Below are 24,532 nucleotides of genomic sequence, written 5' to 3' on the forward strand. Positions count from 1 at the left end.
TGTGTTTAAATATCAACCATCCAAAGCAACATACAGTGCATAAAAGAGGTGGAGAGGTGAAAGCTGAGTGAAGACCAGTGTGATTTGTGACAGGATAGCAGCATGAGTGAAAGAAAATGTTTACAAGATGACCGCAGAGAAGATTCATGAATGTAGTGGAGATGATGATGAGGGTTGGTGTAACACAAGAGGATGCTAGAAATAGGATGAGATGGAGGCAGATGATCCACTGTGGTGACCCCTAGAAGGAAAGAAGGCGGGTACCCTATAAAAGATGGACCGTTTCGCTGTGTGTTGCATTTGTATTTCTTGCACTTGATGCATGTATACTCCATCTTCCTGTCCGTCTTGGGGACACACATTACAGCTCCTCTTTTTGTTGCTACTGAGTAATTTAAATCAGGGAACACCTCCTGATACAGATGAATTTCTAGATGGCACAAAAAAGTTAGAAATCAGATTGTATGTCCTGCACAAGGATAACCATTTGTGTCGACCCTGGCAGTCAGTGAATCTAGCATTCCTCGAACAAGGAGACGAGGAAGACCAAGAACAAGTTGGTAGAAATAAACCACAGAAACATTAGGAAGCAGGAAGAATAGCACAAGACACAGATTGCTTCTGAATGCCGTACGAGAGGCCACACTCTGATAAGAGAGCCTACTGACTGTTCAAATTTCTCAAGCCTATGGTTAAGGCATAACACATCTTTATGTGCTGTGTGTTCAAAGATTTTTTTAGCCTATGGACAATGGAACAAATATTGAAATGAATGAAGCAGCCAGATTTTTCAGCTGGACTTTGATAGCTTAGTCATAGAAGTAAACTTCTGCTTAGAAATATGCCATCTCATTGTGCACCTGTCTTTTTTTTTTTTTATGACAGACCGCATAGATTCATTAATGAAAAGACAACACTTTTTTTGTTGCAACATTTCTTTTCCAAAGATGCTACACAACCATGACTGTTAAAACTGTAATGTAAAGGAAACAAATGTGATTTCTCTAAGAAAGCATCTTTAATTGTAACCTGTTAAAATTCAGTAAATATTGATCCAAGATCATTGCTTTATAGCTACATATTTTTTTATTAAACAATCTTTAACAGTTTTTTTTTTTTTTTACAATTGTACAATTACCCAACACAATTTAATCTCATTATTCAGTCCAGCTACACATTTGCTAAACTGAAGCACATTCATTATACTGTCAGGTAATTTTTATTTTATTTTTTTTGTTAAATCTACTCATTCGCATAGAGAAGCCAAATGTTTTTAATTTTTTAATTTCCTATTATACTTTCATACCCTTCAAGGCACTGATACAGGGCAGTCAGTCACTGGTGTCTGTGCTTGTACATGGGATGGTGGTGTCTGAGAACAGCCCGAGGCTCTGTGGAGCAGGTCCACCCTCTCTGAGCCTTTCTGAGTCTGTATATGCGCAGCTACCTTTATGAAGCTGAGAACAGTCAATGCAAAGTTCTGAGTTTTTATTACACGACTGGACAAATGCTGGACTGTCAACAAGGGTTTTGCCACATGAGATTGGCTCTTGATTTTTCTCTGTACTGTTTGCCACTGGTGAATCAAAGCTTTTCCATGATTGAGCTGTCCCATCACAGCTAGGATGGACATGAACACTGTCCTCAAGTCCTCCTAATTCAGACACAGACCGGCCCTCCGCTGTGTTCTCAGTAACAGTTTCCAGGGTTGATGGCAGTATCAAGTCCTCATCACTCTCCTCAGCTTGGTTGGAAGTGTTAGGAGGACTTTTACTCAATGGCATAATAGAACTAGAGAGGTTCCCTGAAGACACTGCATGGACACATTCAGCACAGTCTCCACTGGGGCCAAAATGAAGCCCTTGGTGGTCTTCACTGTGAGGTTCAGCCGGCTGCTCTTTATTTTCTCCATCTTCAAAGCCTTCCCTTTCCTCCCACTGCTCAGTGGCATCAGGAGTTACATTGTTGCTTTGTGTCTCCTGCCTGTTCCTGCCCGTATCCAGGTTCTGATCTTCCTCTGGTGCAGCTGTATCTGGCCCAGATTCTCTCTGAGGTGGAGCAGCTGGAGCATCAGCTGAAGCCTGGCTCTGACCCGGTGGTGTCGGTCGTACCGTTTGGTGACACATGGGGCACGTCTCCTGAACATACAGCCATTTGCGGAGGCAGTTGCCATGGAAGAAATGTCCGCAGTATGTGATCACAGCAGAGCTCATTTCCTGTGAATATAAACATTTGTGGTGTTCACTTACACAGTCAAAAGTATTGTGCTGTTTTTATATTTTTCTTTTTTTCATGTGACCTCTCTTCATCTATCTCTTATTTTGTTTTGCATTAATTTCACTCAATGAGTCATTTAACAGTTTTCTTGCCCCTTCAGCTTGTTTCTGTGCTGCTTTAACACAAGTAACAAAATCTCCATATGTAGGGACTTCCTTGACAACTAACTTCAAACAGGAAGAGGTAATATTAACTTGTTTTGACTGAAAAAAAGAAAAAGAAAAACAAATTCAAGGCCGAAGAACTGTCCTGACTGCCAAACTGGAAAAACGGGAATAACAAGCCTCAAAAGGTACACAACATTTATTATATATACAAAGTAGCAGTCATAGGTCAACAAAAGGGAAACACTGTCAAATATCAAGTATCATGACATGACAACTATTAATTAATGTCACAATACTGTTAATTTGAAATGCATCAGTATGCACTATAATCTCTATCTGGGATAATTTCACTAAACATTCTTTTTGTATTGCTTGAATAATTTTAGCAAAACTGAAACGCCTCAAATTGTTAAAGGAGATAAAGTATATTTTATGAGGCAGTAATTTATGTATTAATAATGCAAACAACAAAGCCCTTTGTGTCTGATATGGTGGACTGAAGGCTCATATAGCCATATTAACAACACAGTCCTCTTGCTACATACGCCACATAATCTAATTATTAACTACACCTAACCATGCCAGAATTTTTTTCTGAATGACAACTTGGGATGTGAAGTTTTTTTAGTTGAATTTTTAACATCAGTGTTATTCTGTAAGTTTTACCTGTTTATCACTGATGAGGAGAGTTCTTTGGGGAAAAAAAAAAAAATCTACATTTCTTTGTCCCTTGAATGCCGAGGTTTGGGGGAACAATTTGGAAAAGCCAAAACGCCCACACTGTGATTGTATAGAGTTAAATGAGACTGTATACTTTCTGGTAACCGTTGTTTTAGAAATATTTCCTAGCATAGTGTCTTACAGGAAGTAAAAGAAGGGGTAGTTAGGAGGACATATAGACAGAGGACAAAACACAAAAGAAATTAAGCATCCATCCATTTCCTTAACATGTCATCCCCTTCATGGGGGGCTGGACTATTTCCCAACTGACATGGGGCAAGAAGCAGAGGATAAATAAACAACATTATGCATTGTTGATATAAATATAACATGAGAGCTGATCTATATCTAAATCAAAGGGCAATAAGTAAACATATAAGTTCACTCGATGCCCTGTGTCACTACATGAGTTTGAAAATCAGTTTTCACAGTTAAATGAGGGTTAGGATTGAGTTTGACATTTTACAGTGTTACGTAGCTGGTTCTCAGCCTTAACTACGTTCTGCAACCACAACCTACAAGGGTGACTGACCTGAAAGCAGATGGAGCAGACGTCGTTGTGCTGCTGCAGCTGTTGAGCTGTGGCTCTGGGCAGGGAGTTGATCTTCTTAGCTGCTTCCTGTCTGAGCAGGAAGCTCCTCCAGCCAGATTGAGCTCTGAGCCAAACATTGAAATAGGAGTGGATGATAATGACAGAGGCGCCCATCCAGCTCCACTCTCCAAAGAGCGACTCCCAGGTACCATAAGCCACCACGCACAGTGCCACGACAAACTCCAGCACCCTGCTGACGGCATTCACCCAGTAAATCACTTCGTCCAGGCTCTCAATCGGGTCGCTGCGAAACAGCTCCACCATGAAGAGGGAGTAGATCAGCATAGTGCCTGTAACCTGGGAAAAGAAAAGGCCATTATTTCTTATGTGCAAGACAGCCGTCATCCTCGTCTCCCAGGCAGCCACTCTGGCCTCCTCCCTGTATCAATCTGTAGCTTCTGCCATGTTACCAGCTTCTTTGTTTTTCAGAGTTTGTGAAGGTGAGCTGATGTTGTTTACTAAGCGCATTTTTCCATTTATGATTATAACATCTCTCACTCTTATTGCAGAGCCTTGCAGAAACATGACAATATTATTAAAAAAACAAACAAACATATGGTACAAACTATGTAGGCATGCACTACATCGGCCCTCCAGTAGGGGGAGCCAAAGTCATGGCTTTTTTTCCCCACATTTAACAGCTTTGTTTTAACATGACTGCAAATACTTAGAACTGAAACAAAACCCAACAGTAGTTGTATTTTAAATGTCATAGTATGAAAACCTAGTGATTTAAAAGCATATCAATAAACTAACCATGTATTTTAGTTTCTGGAAAGTCTGTAACCACAATTGCATTCAAGATTATTCACTGAATAGCCTAAAACACAAACAACTTTTAAAGTTACAGCGTGTAAACTTTTCACCGCTAGATGGCAGTAGATTGCAGTGTATAATCCTAGCTACGGTGGCTGTTATAGGACAAACATGTTTTAGTCAGAAAAAAGAGATCAAAAACATTAAATTTAGACGTCATGATGGCCACAGCCGGCCGGCGAGTTTCTACTACCGTTTGCGTAAAACATAAATTTTTGTACACAATATATTTTAACATATTTGAATACTACCAACACGTAGCAATAAAATAGGAAACAAAAATGGAGACAGTCAATTAAATATGGTGCAGTATTTTATGTTTTTACCCCTAAGCCACCTCAAAAACTCTGTTCATCTGTAGTGAGCGCACTACAGTGACTTCCTATTCTTTTGTCAGTCCACTGTTTACTTAAGTGGTCAATGGCAGGTGAGAAGTGTCCACCTTTATTTACTCTGGAAGTGGCTGTAAATTTTTGTGAAAAGATTGCAATAAGAGTTGAACTTTTCTGTTGGTAAGCACTGCTGTTTCTGTCTCTGTGAGCTATTAGTTGACGTTAGTGAAACCTTTTTTGAAGAGGACACTGTTGGACCGATGCTTAGGGAATAAACTCTCATACAATGTGAAAATGTAATCAAACTGTTTATCAGAGAGGATAATGTGATTTTTAGGACACTTGAGCCTAACATTAGCTGGCATAAAGTTAGCTTATAAACAGCTGCTGTTGTTGTTTAGTCGGCTCACTATCAGATGTGGGGAACATTTGAGAGACCCTGACTTCAGTTCAGGAGATGAGGAGGAAGAGAATTACATTTTCTGAAGATGCTGGTGCCATTGTCTCTTTCCTTCGTGTTTTTGCTTCTTTGGTGAAGGGGACCCCTTTTCCGACGATAAAACCTAGGTGTGATCCTTCATATCTTGAGTCCGAAGGTGCAGACACAAATTTAAATGTCCCTACACAGCACACAAATGCCTGTGAGTTCTCTTCTCCTCCGCCTTTGGCGTACTACAGATGTGGCCGGTTGGGAGAGGTCCTTCCCGGCCACTGTATTCAAATATGGTGGGAGAACATGGCGGCTTCCACAAATCGGTGCCCACGCCTATGTAATTTTAATGAATTAATTACAAGTTCATTAGATCGCATTAATTTGTTGAAAGATGTAACTAGACATTAATCAATGTACACTTATGAGTACAATATCCTTTCCATTAAATAACCTAAAAAAATTACTGTACCTTTAAACAGATGTGCTACAACATAACTTCTGGATTAAAAAAGACAGACATAAATCATTCCTACCTGAAGAGAAGTCAGCATGCAGCTGGATACCAGTATGAGGAGCCAGAAGTCCATGTGGAAGAACTGGGAGATCTTGTAAGCCATAAACACTGGGAAAACCAGGAGAAGCAAACACATGCTGATGCCACGGAAGTGTTTCCACAGACTCCTAGAAGCATATATTAAGCAGAAATGAATGAAAAAGGGGAAAATGTATTTATTAATTTTTTTATATGTTTTATCTCTGCATAAACAAACATTTCACTGTTGTTGCACTTACCTGTTGCGTGACGCACCCAGTGCCAGAATAACTGGATCTGTTATTTCTATCATTGACTGCAGGGTTGAAGTCACCACGATGAAGAGGATGATGCTGAGGAGAAACGTGCGCTGCAGTGCTTGCATGTCCAACAGGCCTGTCTGAAGGGCAAGGAGGAGCAGAGTGACGCCCTCAGTCACACCTCTGAGAACGTGAATAAAGAACTGAGATTAAATCCAAATAAAGCAGGTATAACACAGAGATACAGCTGTGACTTTAGACTTGTACAGTATGATGGTGACTTCAGCTTATTATGGTGATGTGACTGGTTTGGTTTGTCTGTCTGTTAGCAGGATTACTCCTATAAAGGATCGATCTGTATGAACTTTTTAACATGGCTTGGCCCAAATCTGGATTTAGACACAGAAATATTTGGAAGGATTCTTTACCACTGCAAACTTGGGCAAAACTGAACATTCTGCATCAAATCTTCCCAAATGTAGATTCACTTGACACAAATTAGATCCAGAGACTGGTGAAAGGTTGCAGTCTGAATTTACAGCCTTTATGGATGCATATCAGACTGTTATTAATTTGTGTTTGCTTAGTGTGTATTTACTTCTTATATATATATATATTATATATATATAAATTGCAGATGGAGTGCTGTAACTTTTTGAATTTACGATTTTGGCAAATGCACTCTCCGTACACTTTAGTAGGTACATCTTGCTTGTACTTTAAAACTGCCTTAATAAAATAGATTTTTGTGTAAAACAGCAGTTGCCCAGTCAGTGTATAATATAAACAAACACACTATTGGCTCACATTTATAGACTCTTGTTGCCATTGGCACCTTTTCATTAGCTTCTGTTTTGATTTAAAAAGTTGAATATTGAACATAAATTCACCAAAATGGAAAGAACAAACTTTAATTAACATAATGTTGCTCCACAAGTACTGGATGTTTTAAATAATCAAATATTTGCTCATTTGTTTGATATACCAACTTAAAAAGTGACCCAAAAATCAGCTATTATAGATGGAACAAAGGTAATAATATTGTACCTGTGCATAACATTCTCATTCTGAACAGCAGCAAAGCCTCCCAGGTAAAACTTGCATAGATTGAGCAGCCCCAGAGCCAGATAGGACACCATGAAGGTCAGACCCAGAAGAGAGTACGGTGTCGCACAACATTCAGAGACACTGTAGGGTTGACGCAAATAAGAAACAAATCATAACGTTTATACTGACAGGGATAAACACATACACAAAGGAAGCGTATGTAATAAACCACACCACACCTTGAGAGCAGGAAGAACATAATCCCTTGATGGGCTATCGAAGGCCCAGCGGACATGATGTCTGAGCACAGCTGGACAATAAATAGAATAAACCAGAAGACACTGAAGAGCACTGGGACGGCAAACTGGTTCCACAGAGAGATTCCTACACCCAGAAGTCTGTATAGCTCAATCACCTGAGGACAGGAAACACGAAAGGTCAGGAATGTGTTAAAAAAAAAAAAATTAATACCGTTCATCAACTTGTTGTTTTCCAGTCCATCAACACAACCAAAAGTAAAAGGCAAAGAAGTGACTTTATCATTTAGGAAACTGGCACATAATTGATTGTAACCAAATAAAAGGTGATTGCGCCAAAAGACACAAACCTTGGAAATGAAGCAACAATCCTGTGTGAAATATAAAAAGGCAAAAAAAAAACTACCTCTTATAACAAAGTTAAACAATTAAATAGCTTAAAATGGTTTACACCAATCAAATTTTATTAGGTTTTATTAATCTCTACACCTGTAAGAACAGACTTGTTGTGTAAAAGAAATTTAAAAAAAAAAGCAACAAGCTCTTCAGCAAACAAATGTGCCATCTATTAAAAAAAAAAAAGATTTCAGAATAACAGAACCTCCAAGTGAAGAAACTCTGAGTAGGCAGCCCTTGCGAGGCGGTATGGCACAAAGATATTTGATAGGAGGAACACGATGATCCCTGCTCCAGTCAGGCCCATGGAGAAAGTGTTGACCGTTAGTAGCGAGGCATGAGGCGTGGCGCAGAGTCGGGCCAGCAGAGGGAGCAAGTGAGCAGAGAACAGCCACACCTTTCTGGTCTTCATCAGGAAGGCACACAGCGTGCTGAGAATAATCTGACCTGGCAGAAAATAACAGGACAACTTCACAACTATGAAGCCTAGGTTACTTTATCTTTAAAAAGTAAATAAAATAGATGCTTTCTGCATTATTTTACAAATGATTTCAGTTTTTGAATAAAGTTGGAATTTATTGAAAACTTTGACTAGTTACATCTAATTTAATTTGTTCAAATTCCTCTGCCCAATAACACATGGGATAGGCTCTGGCAGCCCCTGAACTGGATAAACTGTTTTTGCACGCCTTTTTAGAATGTGAGCCTATATGAACCACAATGGTATTACTCACTAGTCATTGCAGACACAAATCTGTTGAAGGCCAAAGAATCACGGTACACTGCTCCTTCATAACCGTACTGCAGCTCTTCACGAACGTAATCCCTATCAAAAAGAAAAAGAACAGAAAAAAAATGACTTTATGATCACTGCAGGTTTTTTTTTTGTTGTTGTTAACAGATACAGTACTGTGCAAAACTTTACAATTACCCCTCATTTCTTTATACTTTGCAGGGAAAATGGGAAATACAGAATATATTAGGCAAAAACTAAATTTGTACAGTTCTAATGAGCTTGAAAGTCATTATTTGGTATGACAACCTTCATTCGTCAACACAGCCTTAACTCTTAGGCAGCTTTCTTGTACTGTTAAACTGCTGCTCCACTTGTCCAGTTTCCTCAAATTTTCAAGAACATGATACACACCATGCTGAAATATGCCATGTTTTAAGCTAATAGCTGTTTGGGAATCATCTTGCTGGTTCAAAAATACTATTTCATGTCTGCCAACCTGTGTTTTTTTGCCTTTTTTTGTCTAAATTCAACTAAAGAAATGTGAACAAATTATGTGTTTTTGCAAGACTTTTGCACAGTACTTTAAATACTCATGGAAAGGAGAAGTACTGTAATTGCTGACAACTTTTGACAGAAAACAAGTTCATCCAGTCAAAAATGCATCTAGGAATAGCAACAGTAGTGCTAAAGCATCTCACTTGGAAATCTGGTGCCCCATGTATAGGAGCAGGGCAGTGAGAATATGGAGGTAGAGCGTCACGATGTGTCTCAATGGCAGGATTAACACCACCACATTTATCAGATGACCTGAAAGACAAAGAAGAATCAATGTGATGTTTTATAGATTTGATGCACAGTTAATAGCATATATACACATTATGACATAGAAAAGATACAGCTACTTATGACAAAGCTGACTCATCAGGGTGACTAAGCTTCCAAGAGAGTTCAAAAATACAAAAATAAGTTGTATTTAACTCTTTTTTTTCTTTTTTTAAGACTATGCCAAGGGCTTAAATTATTTATTTTTAAATTAAGAATTTGGTTTTGAAATCTCATATGTCCCACCAATAATCCAAAACTTAAACAGATTCAGTTTACAGTTACATAAACCAGGAAAACACAGGAAATCCAAGCCCTATCGCAATATTATAAAATAATATTCTAATTAATGGAAAAATCCCAATAAAGACTTTTTAAAAGTATTCTTCATGTTTTATGTTGCATTATTGTGAAATACAACTATATACCGTTCAGAAATTGTCACTAGTTCTTTCTTGCAATGTGAATTTTATTTTGTTTTTGTTTTTATTTGTGTGAGCTCAAATATGGGACTTTACAGGACGGCTTTCATTCATTTTCATATTTTATCTAGCCCATACGCAGACATTTTTGATGCGTTTGTCCCAAATTACAGATCCTGGTTCTGTTTCTTTCTTTTTTTTTTTGGTAAAAAGGATCAATGAAAATGTCAGGCTTTTATCTTTAAACGTTTTTGAGACATTCATGTTCAAACACTGCCTCAGATTTCAATGTGCAAAAAAAAAAAAAAACATTTGATATATAAAATTTTACAGCAATCATTATCTATATGATATGTCCAAATTTTAAACCATAAAAACTTCAAGCAAATCAGAGATGGCTGAGCAGAAAATTTGATGATCTGAGAATGAATGAATTAATATTGAGCAAAACTGAGTTCAGGTTATTGGTACAGCCCTCCATGATAGCCTCAGTTTCTCACGTGGCCCCTTGGGAAAATGAATTGCCCACCCCTGATTTAGACCACCACAGGAGAGTAAAGAAACTCCAGTAAAACCAACGCTAAGCTTTTTCTTCTGGAGCCAGCAGCTCTAGAAGACAACACTGCTTGTTCTCCCAGGTCCTTATTTGATGAAACTTACCAAGGTAATACATGTTCCAGATGACATACTTGTATTTGAAGAGCATGTCTTCATTTTTGGCCTTGAGGTGCTCCGTTAAACCTTCAATGTCACATTTGTAGAGCAGGTCCAGCACCAGTATGCTCGGCACCCTGAGAGCAACGTTAGCCAGCTCTTCCAGACGAGGCATCTTGAATTAAACCAACTTTTATGGTAAGCAGAGCGCTAATGTGTCACATACTGTTAACTAACAGCTTCACTGTACAGGTCACAGGCTTCCAGCACTTTCACAACTATTTTGCTCGTCGTCTTGTCATCTGAAAAACACACAAAAAGACAGTTTTGGGTACTGAGAAGGACCCCAGATTTCCTCTGCGAGCAGCCAGGCCGTTATTTAGCTGCGCTTACGCCTCATTTTCAGCAATTATTATTCATTGCCGGGGAGATGCATGAGTAATACTACGAATTAAACACATTTTTAAGTAGCTGCAGTGTACAAAGTGACAGTAGTACACTTACTTCGCACAGTAACAAACATCACAGCCGAGGAGCCATTTGCTAGCTATCGCTGGTTGCTGCTTTCACGGCGACCAACCACATGTTTTAGTAGCAGTGCGCACAAATATTTTTGTTTTTCTCTAACTTCCGCCTGTCCTAGATGAGCGGAAATAGTCGTCATCGGAAAAAGCGAAATTAAAAAGCTAAAAACATCATGTCAGAGTGAGTAAGACTCTTCAAATTCAATGTTATGATGATTTCACTGGCTTGCGTGGCTATTTCCCGTATAGACGTCATGTCGAAATGCACCAATCAGGTTTAAGCATTTTTGATTTCAAAATAAAAGTAATGCCCTTTGACGACGGCTGTCACTACTACGTCCAGTAATACTGAGAAGAAGAAGAAAATGGAATTCACACTGCACTTCTCAGCAGTGAATGCTCCCGGTAATTATTGTATACAAAAGTGTAACTTAAATGACATAAATGCTCATTGTATTCAGAGCCACCTCTTATTCCTTTATATTTTGCTTTCAATGAGTCAGATTTGCTTGTCATTTTTAAAGTGCTCTTGAGCAAGTTCTCCAGTCTTTCTGAAAGTCTTTCAGTTTTGTTGTTGTTGTTTGTTTGTTTGTTTGTTTGTTTGTTTGTTTTTTAAATTTGGACAAAAATTTAAAACTTTTCACTCACTTTCAGTCCAGTCCTTGTACCTGACCATTTTCAGAGGGACGTTTTATAGTACTAAAATAAATTTAAATTTCAGGCTCTAACACCTATTGTTAATTTCTAGAAGGATTAGGACCATCACTTTAGGGTAATGACGCGTGGCTCTAAAGTACTAATGCATTACAGCTTCTCATAAAAAAAAAAGAAGAAAGAAAGTGGAATTTCCTGACTGTGTGGGCAACAAGTCGCCTTAACTTTTATCTGTAGGTAGGAAGGAAGTTAATTTTTAGAAATGCAACTTCTGCAGAAAGAAAGATCTTCACACAAACTGTAGTTGCAGGGCACGTACTCGATAGAACCTGTTCAAGAACTATAACTTCTTTTTTCATTGTGCTGTTCTTAAATTGCAAACTGTATTTAACTGACATTAAAACCAGTCTGTGACAACAGGTGGAATATTTTCATTGAACTTATGGCAGTGGACACACGAGACTATGCTAAAATTATCTAAAAGAGATGGGCAGAAAAAAGTGCAGCCCAGCCTGGGAAGATAAACAAAGGCAGCCTTGCTGTATACACTGTTTCTGTCCGTTAACAAATCATCTACACTTTAGAGAAGTACTCCTTGTTTTTCTTCATGCCAACAAACATCATTAAATTCACTAAATTGTGACAGCCATGTGAGTAAAGTTCAAATTCAATACAGATGTTTGAGTGTAGTACTGTGGGGTTTACATAGAAGTAAACAAAGGGGGATGATGTATACTCAATGCATTTGTCTTTACACAAACTCTGAGCATGCTCTAATAGACCTCAGCTTCTCCTCAGTCACATCAATATACAACACGCAAGATGAGATGGACAAAGATAAATCACCAACAATTCATATTGGATGTTTAGACGGGTAACATTGTCTCAGCTGTGTTATATTAGATGATTTTATATGGGAAATGTAACAGGAGCTCATCTCATGACCTACTAACAGTCATGAAACAGGAACACAACAGGCTGATGACACACACACACACACACACACACACACACACACACACACACACACACACACACACAAAAGAGAGAGCTTTTCTCACAATCATAGCACCAGACGGAGGTGGAGGAAACATGAGTCACGAGAAAGAAAAGACTCCCTGTGAATGCAAATATATTGAAATGGCACAGATGTTCTTCTGAAATCAGTGTTCTTCTGAAAAGTGAGTGTTAAAAAGACAGGAAACATTGCACACACTGCTTTAAATCAGCAGTCCAAACAAACCTTGAGAAGTATGAGAAATACCCTTTTTTTTTTTCAGGTCCTCATCAGTTTCAGGCTGTAGTTCCAAGATATCCTGAACTTATCAGGAAGACAAAGAAACAGAGAATAAAGCTGCTAAATTGTAAGAAATTAAAATGAAACTTGAATGTTTCAAAGGATATCCTGAGTGGGATGATATCAGATGAAAGCATCATACAGTATACACCAGCACATTCTGACTGTTTGCTAAAATACCAGTGAGAGGATGCACCTGCCAGACAGGAATATGTGTCTTTAGGTCAGGCTGAATTTGAACTGTTTTTTCATAAAAATATGAAAAATATGAAGCATACAGATTACACATTTTGTGATTTAGAAGATTAGAAAATCCCTTAATTTGATCATTTTTATTTTTATCAAGTACTTTTAACTCTAGTTATTATTAATCCCTGGCTCTCTACAACTGGTTGTGGAAAATACCTGCCTCTCTCTTAGCCGGGTTCTGCTGGAGGTTTCTTCCTGTTGTTTTGTAATCACATGACCTGGGTACCTTTGCAGTCATTGAGTCGACCATGAACTCCTTCACAGTATTCTAGAGGCAAATGTGAGGCCATCTTTCTAACAGTTAAAGCTTGGCTGAAACTGGATCATGCAACAGGACAGCGATCCCAAGCACAGCAACAAATCTACAACAGAATGGCTGAAAAAAAGAAAAGAATCAAACTACTGAAATGGCCCATAAACCTCAATGAACAGAAGCAATGCTGTAAAGTGGAGTGGCCCAAAATTCCTCCACAGTGATGAACAATGATGTGAGAGACTGATAAAATCATACAGAAAATGGTAATTTCAAGTTATTGCTGCTAAAGGTGGTTCTACAAGCTACAGGCAATTGTCATACACCATAAACATTTTACATTATAACTCATCTTTGCCGACTTGTGCAGTTCAAAAGATCTAGCAAAATGAGTCAGACTCATTACAAGAGGACTGGAATAACCTACTTACCAAGTGCTTAAAACTGCATGCTTACTTTGTTATAATAAATACCTTTATAATCATATTTTATTTAGCTATTTTTTTTGTTGGCAGTTCAGTGTATGGATCACGGGGCACACAACCTATATTTTAACTGTGCACAAATGTAATTTCGGTCCCGATTTTCGGAGGACTTCAGCTGGAATTTTGGAAGGAAAGGAGGAAGAGTGAGGGAGTGAGGGGAGGTGGAACTGAGGAGGAGGAGGGGAGGCGGATGGAGGTCTGGCTGTCATCTCATAAACCAAAGGGGATTTTTTTTCCCCCTTCACTCTTCTGCAGCAAACAAAGAACAAGATGGAAAAGTCATTGTGCATGTTGGCTGCAGTGCTTTTTCTGGGACTTTTCTCACACGGAGCCGCAGCACTGATAAACGACCCAGCAACGACTGAGAGTTATGCATTAATCAACTCCACAACTATAAGCCTGACTGTGAATTGGACCAAAGCTGTGACTGTGAAGGAAGAGAGCAGGGACGGAGCAATTCCAGCAACAGAAGAGCCACAGTTATTCACCACCACTGTCAGGGACAAACAGTTCGACACCACGGACATCAGCAAAGAGAGAAAGAGAGAAGAAATAATTAAGAAAGAGAAAGACCCAAGTGACCGCAAGACTGACGATGGCAAAACAAATCTGGGTAGGAAAAATGAAAAACATTTTAATAGCTGAACTTCTGCTTCTTAGATCACATGGACTTTTTGCATAAAGCTGTGCTATGACCTAATTTGATTCCAGTGTTAACTCCATTTTAATTAAAGAGGTAATTAAATGGTGATGCTCACTCTTCTAAACCTGTAAAACAAATCAGGCTGCAAAAGTAGATGTAGATAATCTTTACCACCATTATCGTATTGAACTGCAAGATGCTGGAAAAGAGTTCCAGCATAAAAGGTCAGAAAACCAGTAAAGGTCCAGTGTTATTTCAGCTGTAAATGAATGAATAAAATGGCCTCTACACACCCATTTGTTACTCCTTGTCATATTTCCTGTAGCTCTATATGCTGGATTTAGCTGTTTTTGACCTGTCAATATGGGTATTTGTGACTGGTGGGAATGTTATTAGGTGTTCCCAAAACCAAAAGAATTCCCTACAGCTCTAGCTCTAACCTCCCTGATCTGTTGAACATTTGACTTTTCCCCACCATGTCTCAAATTTCATCTAAACTCTCCAGATATTACCATATCTGCAGCTTCCTCTACTCCCCGAAACAGGCAGAGGAGGGGTGGGACGAGGTGAGGGCCTCCAAACTTCCACTGAACTGACCCAGGATGATTAGAGATATTCCACATAACGACCACTGGGAGCTTGTTTTACATCTGCCATGTGTTTGCTTACTCAGAAAAACCACAAAGAGAACAGTTAACCCTTCAGCTTTCTGAGCCAGAGCTGTTTCTGCTGAGGATCAACATGTGGAGGCAGAAACCCTAAAGCAGATCTTATCGCACAGCTCATTTCTGTTTTCCTTACAGACTGTCCGCCCCTCGGCCTGGAGTCCCTGCGGGTTGATGACAACCAGATTCAAGCCTCGTCCTATCAGCGGACGGGTTTGGGTCCTCACAGGGGGCGGCTGAATATCCAGGTCAGTGGGTCAGAGGTTATTACAGACACCAAGGACAGTAAACGCACCCTTCAGCATTTCAGAAACAATTGTTACATTTTATCGATGCAACCAAAATGCACAAAATATTTCAGACGTTGTTCCACTGACATTGTTCCACTGACAAATCAAATAAATAAATAAACAAATAAATTTAAAAAAAACCACTTGAATGCTAGATTACCTTTGTCAGTTATTTTAGGTTGACTGCCACTTCAAAGTCATGATGAGTTGTGAAATAATGGGGAAGAAAGGTGATTTAAGTGAAGCTGAACATGGCATGGTTGGTGGTGTCAGACATGCTGGTCTGAGTACTTCAGAAACTGCTGATCTGCTGGGATTTTCCCACACAACCATCTCAAGAGTTTACAGAGAATGGTCTGAAAAAGAGAAAATATCCAGTGAGTGGCAGTTTTCTGAAGGAAAATGCCTTGTTGATGTCAGAGGTCAGAGGAGAAGGGTCAGACTGCTTCCATGATGTGGAAGATATTTTCTTGGGGCCCTCAATACCAACTGAGCATTGTTTAAACACCACAGCCTACCTGAACATTGTTTGGATGATTTGCATCTCCTAATGTCATTAGTTGTTCTTTTCATGTTATCACATTTTATTTATGTGCTTAATTTCCACTGTATATTTTGGGAACTAGAAAATTATAAGGTATCCACCCATTAACTTAGTAGGTTCACTTTGCCATACTTGGCCTGTAAAATGATCAATACAATTAAATCTATTTAGAAAGTGTGCCTAAAGAGCACTTCTATTTTTTTTTCCAAGTAGAAAGTCTCTTTTAAAAAAAATTAAGTAAAATAATCTGGCTAATTCAGAGTCAGAACTGCTGTTTAGCACTGTAGCCATGTACTCCTCTTGTTCTCCCATCCAAAAGTTTCAGTCTGGAGTCTGAAAGCAATTATTTAAAAATTAGGTCAGCGCTGAATTCTTATGTAATGTTTCACATGAAGGCCAAGCCTCAAGCTTTCAGGGTGTGTTTAATGGATTCTGTTTAACATGCTTCTTTTCTTTTTTCTTTCTTTTTTTTTTTTTAGTCTGGCATTGAGGATGGGGACCTGTATGATGGCGCTTGGTGTGCCGAGTATAAGGACCGGCACCAGTGGCTTGAGGTGGATGCCATTCATCTGACTCTGTTCACTGGAGTCATTCTGCAGGGCCGAAACTCCATCTGGAGGTCAGGTAGTGTCAGGATTAAAAACTGTAAATCCAAATCAACTCTTCATTTAATAGACTGTCTAAATTATGTACAAGCAAAGATGAAGCGCAGTGATATTTTTGTCTGTCCACCACAATTAAGTCATTGAAAATATATGTGTTTCTTTTCCTTTTTGGTCTGTCATAGTTGGGACTGGGTCGAAACCTACAAAGTTCAGCTGAGTAATGACTCTGTAACCTGGCATACCTCCATGAATGGAACACAAGAAGCGGTAAGAACTACTTCTTGTATTCTGTGACTTCAGGAGCATAGATGGAAAACAGATTTGGAAGAGTTTGTGCCAAAGTGAAATGTATACTGTGAACCAAAACATTAACTATATGTGCAGATTAGAGAGAAATCAGAATGAAAACAAACTGAAATGTGCAGGTGGTATTTCACTCATTATAACACACTATATAAACAAACTAAAGTGCACTCCAACATTTAGTGTAAATACAAAGAAATTTAAGGTTTAACTGAAAACTGCAATTTAATCACTTTTTTTTTGGTTGCCTGACCACATACCAGTGTATTGATTTATACTTTTGGAAAGTCTGATCTCTTTCCAAGGAAACTGAGGCAATTCAAAAATCTTTTCATAGTTTTCCATTTCATTTTGAGGCCAACACGAAATGATGTTTTCAGCTTCATCTGTGTGTTGCGATCATGAACTGTTTTGGTTGAAAGCTAATGCTAGAGTCTCTCACATCGCTGCTAAGGAATTTTGGCCCACTTTTCTTTACAATCTTCTTGCAGTTCAATAAGGTTCGCAGGCAGTCATTTATTTATGCACCACCCTCTTAACATACTGCAATAAATGAGTTGAGGTCTGGACTTTGACTGGACCATTACGACACCTTGATTATTTTTCTTTTTCAGTCATTCTGTTGTAGATTTGCTGCTGTGCTTGGGATCACTGTCCTGTTGTGTGATCCAATTTCAGCCAAGCTTTAACTGTTGGACAGATGGCCTCACATTTGCCTCTAGAATACTCTGAAGGAGTTCATGATGGACTCAATTACTGCAAAGTGTCCAAGTCCTATGGCTGCAAAACAAGCCAAAATCATCAGTCCTGTCATCAGGATGTACCTTAAAATTTAAAGAGGGCGTCCTTTTTTTTTTTCTGTTTTACTATGACTATTCAAATGTGGCCTCATATTGAATTGTGCAGATATTTGAAGGGAACCAGAATCCTGAGACCCCAGTTCTCGGGCTCCTTCCTGTTCCCACTGTTGCCCGTTTCATCCGCATCAACCCACAGACCTGGTACTCCAACGGGACCATCTGCCTCAGGGCTGAAATACTTGGCTGTCGTGTTCATGGTAGGCAGAAAAGCAGCAGTATAAAGGGACACAACATTTACTCTGGATGTTCAAATGCATTAAGATGTTGACCTCTGGCAGTCAATAAAAAGGAACTAAGTAACTCAAAATTCATGCTACTTCCTTGTAGAGCCATCTGACATCTACTCAGAGCATGAATCAGGATCTAAGGACGCCCTGGACTTCAGACACCACAACTACAAAGAGATGAGAAAGGTTAGGAAAGTTACAGGATGAGTAACTTTCCCATAAACGCCAGGCTTTGTACTCATTCTCTTAACAGTTTGCTGATTTAATAAGAGTTCAGATTTTAAGCCCTTTAAGCCTTACACTCAAGCTTGTTTTCTTAACCCTCAAGCTCATGAAGTCTGTGACAGAGGAGTGTCCGGACATCACCCGCATCTACACTATAGGGAAGAGCTACATGGGCCTCAAACTCTACGTCATGGAGATCTCAGATAACCCAGGCAAACATGAACTCGGTAAGAGCCACTAAACTTACTGTATCACCTCAGAGCTCAAGTTCAGATGAAACCTTCTGGTATGTAATATTTCCCCGAGATTAGCAGCTCCAACGCCCAGTTCAACGTCCTCCATTGTTTATACAGCCTGATTTCTCCACCAGCACCACACACGGAGGCAGGGGGTCCTGTGGAGGTCTCTCTTGTGTAAACAAATGATTAGATTTCTTTGAGTTACTGCCATTAGATGCAGAATTGGGTTTAAATGTGATCTGTGGCCACTCCACATCTGCCAAAAACAGGGAATTAAAAACAACTATGGTACAGCTTGTCTTGATTTCTTCAGAGAAATGGCATAAACAGATTTCAAAATCACTTTGCTCCCAGGGAAGAGTAACAGGAATTTTGCTTTTTATGCGTCAGCGGCTATTTGATTGATTTCATGGGTTAGTGAGCAGTGCCAAGTCTAAGAGAAAACATGGAAGCATTGCACATTTTTTATTTTTGTGTTAAAAGCCCAGAATTTAGATCTTTGGACTCCTGTACTCAGAAATGTCTGCCACCACACTGTTGCCTAACACTGAATGCTTTATCTGAGTGATTAAATGTGTTCCTGGTGTGCTGCTGAGCTTTAGAAAACAAAATCAGACTTAAAATCTCAAATCATGTTTAATGTGACCTCCTTCTCAAAGTGTCCCAGTCACATTTTGTTTTTTATTCCTTGGCATGCAAAGTGACTCTAAATTTTCCTCTTGGCAGGGGAACCAGAGTTTCGCTACGTGGCAGGAATGCATGGAAACGAAGCTCTTGGCCGAGAGCTTGTCCTAAACCTCATGCAGTATATGTGCAAAGAATACAAAAGGGGCAACCAGCGTATTGTACGGCTGGTCACTGAGACGCGAATCCACCTCTTGGCGTCCATGAATCCAGATGGATATGAAGAGGCTTATGTGAAGGTGGGTGATTCTTAATTAGGCGCATTTCTCGTTTTTGATTTTGAATTTTTTTTATATTTAAAGAAGAGTGGGAAAAACCTGCCCCACATTGTACTTATTGGTCTGCTGCAGGGCTCAGAACTGGCTGGGTGGGCTGAGGGACGTTACAGCTTTGAAGGAATCGACCTGAATCATAACTTTCCAGACCTGAACAACATTATGTGGGACGCCCAAGAGAAGGCAGCAGATCAGTCCAAAGTGCCCAACCACTACATCCCCATCCCAGAGTACTACACCAAGGAAGACGCCACAGTAAGGAGATGCAGCCCATTTGTACATTTGAAAAATTCCTTTCATTGGCACCACCTCGAGGTTATTTTAAGAATGACAGTGTAAATTTTGTTTTTTTTGTGTTTGTTTTAAAGGAAAGGCAGACTACAGCATCAAAATTGACTTCACCTTAAAACTGTGATGTCACAATACTCTCTGTTTTGTACTTATGGAGGTTGTAAAGAAAAGCAGCTTTAGTCAGCATGGGACTGTTTTCATTTTAGTGGCACACAAGCCTCAGATAAGGAAATCATTTCTGAGGCGAGAAACTGGTTTTCCTGGAAGCCTGAGCTTTGTCACCAGGGGCATGGTGGCCATCGGGAGGTTCGGGAGGTTTTCCGAACGGCCAGTGATCAGAATTTTTTTTTTTTTTTTACCCAATTAAGCACAGCAGCGCTGGCTGCTGCAGCTCTCCTGGCCATAGGTGCAGTCCGCACCTGCAAATAAAGTTCTCTTGTCTTAAAATGATGGTTTGTCCGTTTGCCTCTCCAAACCAAGCTTCCGGGCTGAATTTTAACCCCAGCCCGCCCCTGTTTGTCACTCAGTGTTTGGTACAAACAAACACATGCTGAAACTCTGCTTAATGACAGAAAAAGATCACCAAATCTACAGCTTTCCTCTGGGTGAATTTGCTCATGGCTGTGTTTTAGATGTTTTCCATTCACAGCTTATAACACTTCAACACTATAATTAAAACTCTGTTTATTACAAATCTATTTATTTAACTGCACAATATGAACATTAATCCTGCCATCTGTGTTTTATTCTGGAAATCTTTCACATTAATCAGTGTCTGAATATTTCACTCAACAACTGTACCTCCAGTTGTGGTCAGAAGTTTAAATCAACTCACCATGGTCATGAATGTCAGGGTAATTTTAGGCTTTTAATTATTTTTTTGAACTGTTCTTTTTCCAGGGTGGAATGATTGTGCAGCATAAATCTTTAATGACTTAAAAAAAATAAAACAAGAATTGGGTGCACAAGTTTAAATTTATTTTGGATTTTCTCTAATTGGATTTTCTCTTTGCCAGCATAAAAAGGATTTGTTTGACAGCACTCACTGAACTGACTGATACGCAGAACGATGAGAAAGTTCAAAGAACTCAGTGAAGATCTGAGGAGGAGAATTGTAGATTTACACAAGTTGGGAAAGTCTCTTGTAGCCATTTCTAAACAAATGCATATTCCAAGATCATCAGTTCAAACAATATATATTGAAACTTAGACGCAATTGGGTGTTCCATCAGGACAATGATCACAAACACACATTAAAACTAGCTTTGGAATGGATAAAGCAGACTAACATTAAGCTTCTCGAATGGCCTTCCCAAAGCTCCAACCAAACTGTGCTGAAAATCGAAGCCAGGGTTGTACCGGGAAACCAACCAGTTTAAAAGAACTCTACCGCCAAGAAGCGTGGTCAAACATCCAGCCAGAATTATGGCAGAAGCTTGTTAATGGCTACCAAAAGTGTCTGGGTGAGGAGACCCAAAAGTGTCTAATCTATACATTTTGCCCTTGTATAGATTAGAGAAAATCCAAAATGAATTCAAACTTGTGCACACAATTATTATTTTTTAAAGTCATTATAGTTGTATGCTGTGCAATTATTCCACGCTGGGAAAAAAAAAAAAAACAGTTCAAAGAAATCATTCAAAGGCCCCAAATTACTTCACTTACTTCACAAAACAGGTTTAAATTAAAAAAACAAAACAAAACATATGATGACCTTATTAAGATGTAAAGCAAAAGATTCAACAAGCCTTTTGGCTTAAATGTCTGTGAGTTGATAGAAGTTCTATCAGTGTAAATCCTGCATAGAGTTAATGAAGTATTTCCGTTTTTTTTAATCAGACTTTAAAGCTATTGAAGGTTAAAGAGTTAAATACCTGTTTAAATGCAAGTCCATAACATTTCAATATTTCAAGAAAAAAAGCACCAACGTATAAAATAAGAACAAGTTTTTGTGTGAAATATCTGAGTTTTTCCTCTTCTTCTTCACCCCATTAATTATCTGACAATAGAGCCCAAGAATTTTTAACACCAATATGTGCAAATATGCAGATTACAATATTTAAGTGTTCCAAACATGGGCTTTAGTTACTTTAACTTAACTCCTTCCACCTCTGCCCAGGTTGCACCAGAGACACGTGCCGTCATCAGCTGGATGCAGGACATTCCCTTTGTGCTCAGTGCCAACCTCCATGGTGGAGAGTTGGTTGTTACCTATCCCTTCGACTGCACCCGTGACTGGGCCCCACAGGAAGACACGCCAACAGCAGACAATGCCTACTTTCGCTGGTTGGCCTCCGTCTACGCCTCAACTCACCTGGTGATGGCCAACCCAGACCGGCGTATCTGTCACTACGAGGACTTTCAGTCACACAACAACATCATCAACGGCGGAGCCTGGCACACTGTTCCCGGCAGTGAGTCACACAAGTCTGTTCTGTGCACAACTTCCACCATCTGTGACTCATCAGACCCAAAAAAATGCTGCGTCGTGCTCTGCAGAGGATGTTGTCTGATTTCAATTAGTGTTATAAAATGAGAGAGCAGATTGAAACACTTCAAAAATTTTACTACTGATGTGCAAACATCCTTTCAGATTACACGCCCCTTAAATTAGACTAGGCTCCAGTGAATGTCTAGTTTTAATTTTGCTTTAATTTGCAAGCTTAAAAAAATACATCTTAAATATTAAACCATGGTAATCACTGACAGATGTCCTGACCACAATTGCAATGCCAGATCAAGATATTTTATATTTTACTATATCTACTGGTTATTTTTCACCATTCTGTTGGAGTTACTGTAAAAGAAGGCTTTCCATGCATTTTTTTTATACAGAATATTCACTCTGTTTTCTATGTATGTTTTTCATGTAGGTATGAATGACTTCAGTTACCTGCACACCAACTGCTTTGAGGTGACCGTGGAGCTGTCCTGTGACAAGTTTCCTCATGTCAGTGAACTCCCCATCGAGTGGGAGAACAACAAGGAGTCTCTGCTGGTTTACATGGAGCAGGTAAGTCTGCCATGGCAGCAGCAATCTGTACAAAGCAAATGGCACTAGTTATCAGCTGGTTTTCAAAGCCACAACATCCTGAGCAGCAGCTTACAGTGCAGCATTTTCTGTTTTCAGGTTCACAGAGGGATCAAAGGTGTGGTCAGGGATAAGCTCACCAAAAAAGGAATAGCAGATGCAATAATCAAGGTGGAGGACCACGACCACGACATCCGATCAGGTCAGTCACTTTATTTTATTTATGTTACCTTTTCTTTTGCATTAAGACTAAGCTGAATAATCATATAACTGGATGTTATAACGTACACTATTAGGTAAATTACTCAAAAATATGTATTTAAATGTGAGAGACAATTAACCTGTTAAGCCTAACAGGAACCTTACATTAAAATTCTGCATACCTCATTTTTTCCCCCCTGTAGCTGCTGATGGGGACTACTGGCGTCTTCTGAACCCAGGCGAGTACAAGGTGATTGTTTGGGCTGTGGGTTACTTCCCAGCCATGCGACGGTGCAATGTAGGCATGGAGCCAAATCCCACCATCTGTGACTTCACCCTCAACAAAACACCTATCAAGAGGCTGAAGGAGATCAGAGCCAATGGAGGGAAGATCCCACAGGACCTTCAGCTGCGTATTCGAGCACTGAGGCTCCGTAAACTACGGGCTAGCACCAAGGCCATCAACCGCCGCAGGGAGAGTCAGATGAGAAGAGCTCAATCCCCTCAAGCCTGGAAAGTATGAGAGGTGACAGGCTGAAGAAGTAATGCTCAACCTGATGGAACTGCCCTCTGGGACAAAATTACATTTCTGCTGTTAAAGGAGCTCACCTGGTTAACAAAAGTATTTCCCAAATATCTGAACACAGGCTTTATGTCTCTCATGCTGCTCCACCACTGAAATCTCAGCTTTAACACGCATCACTGTATTTCAGGATGGTGACCCTTCAGGCTAAGACAGGCACACAAACTCTTAGAGACAATATTCTTACAGAACATGCTTTCAAACTGGTCCAATTATTTAATAATGCTATGCAAAACAGATACTAAATGATGAATGTACTGTTTTCTTCTTTTGTACACTAACTGAGTTGAGGATTTCAGTGTCAGCTGGCCTGATGTCATATTTTTTTTGTTGTTGGTTATTTGACTAAAGTCCAACTGGACCAATAAAGTTTAAGTGACTGTGTTATCCAGTATCTTTAATCTGAACCTGAGGTTAACAGAAGTAGGACTACTTAAAGAAACTGCCTTGGGCTACAACCTGAAGGTCAGGACATTAGGTTTTACATTAAAATTCTAAAAAATTACATGAATAGGATATGATGGAAAAGAGGGAAATCTATATATCCTCAGCCATGGTAACATGTGGCTATGTATATTACATTTGCTAATTAGTACTAAAAATGCAAAGTATAGAAGAATCTGTCAAGATTCCCAGTCACCTCATGATTGTTAGATGAAAAAATAAAGAATCACTGAATTTATTAATATTTAACTATAAAGGAAACATTAACCTGTTTGCCAGCACCTGCTGGCATTTCTTATGTGTTCTGGTTTTATTGTTTCTCTACAAGAAACACCATGAGATCATCAAAGTGATCTCTTATGTAGATTAAATTCATCCTCTGGGGATCATGAACAATATACATGTACAACATAAAGTGAGACGCTCATTATTACGGCCACTGTACTAAAGTGAAATAGTTGCAAGAAGGCTTTGTGTTGCTATAAAAAGTCATGACTTAAAAAAAGGGTGCTAGAGCTTGTCTTTATATCTTTGAGGTTGAACTTCTACAAGCTGCA

The 24,532-nt window shown here is 39.3% G+C and overlaps 2 protein-coding genes across 2 annotated transcripts; one reads left to right on the forward strand and one right to left on the reverse strand.

Moving 5' to 3' along the window:
* Positions 1 to 1,036: 1,036 nt before the first annotated feature.
* LOC115772525 (RING finger protein 145) lies at positions 1,037 to 11,162 on the reverse strand. Its single transcript, XM_030718821.1, has 11 exons — positions 10,908 to 11,162; positions 10,410 to 10,705; positions 9,204 to 9,312; positions 8,504 to 8,595; positions 7,975 to 8,216; positions 7,356 to 7,531; positions 7,117 to 7,257; positions 6,070 to 6,252; positions 5,811 to 5,958; positions 3,637 to 3,993; positions 1,037 to 2,216 (listed from the first exon to the last, which is right to left on the reverse strand). The coding sequence occupies exons 2-11, from the start codon at positions 10,576 to 10,578 to the stop codon at positions 1,332 to 1,334; spliced, it is 2,502 nt and encodes an 833-aa protein (XP_030574681.1). The 5' UTR covers positions 10,579 to 10,705; positions 10,908 to 11,162; the 3' UTR covers positions 1,037 to 1,331.
* Positions 11,163 to 14,089: 2,927 nt separating this feature from the next.
* Positions 14,090 to 23,873, forward strand: cpxm1a (carboxypeptidase X (M14 family), member 1a). The gene is made up of 13 exons (XM_030718667.1): positions 14,090 to 14,478; positions 15,312 to 15,421; positions 16,487 to 16,626; positions 16,795 to 16,879; positions 17,822 to 17,972; positions 18,103 to 18,188; positions 18,331 to 18,454; positions 19,193 to 19,389; positions 19,501 to 19,680; positions 21,836 to 22,130; positions 22,590 to 22,729; positions 22,847 to 22,949; positions 23,152 to 23,873. Exons 1-13 carry the CDS (start codon positions 14,136 to 14,138, stop codon positions 23,469 to 23,471), a joined length of 2,274 nt encoding a protein of 757 aa, XP_030574527.1. The 5' UTR covers positions 14,090 to 14,135; the 3' UTR covers positions 23,472 to 23,873.
* The last annotated feature ends 659 nt before the right edge of the window (positions 23,874 to 24,532 follow it).

Source organism: Archocentrus centrarchus, chromosome 22, assembly GCF_007364275.1.
Source record: "Archocentrus centrarchus isolate MPI-CPG fArcCen1 chromosome 22, fArcCen1, whole genome shotgun sequence".
NCBI lineage: Eukaryota > Metazoa > Chordata > Actinopteri > Cichliformes > Cichlidae > Archocentrus > Archocentrus centrarchus.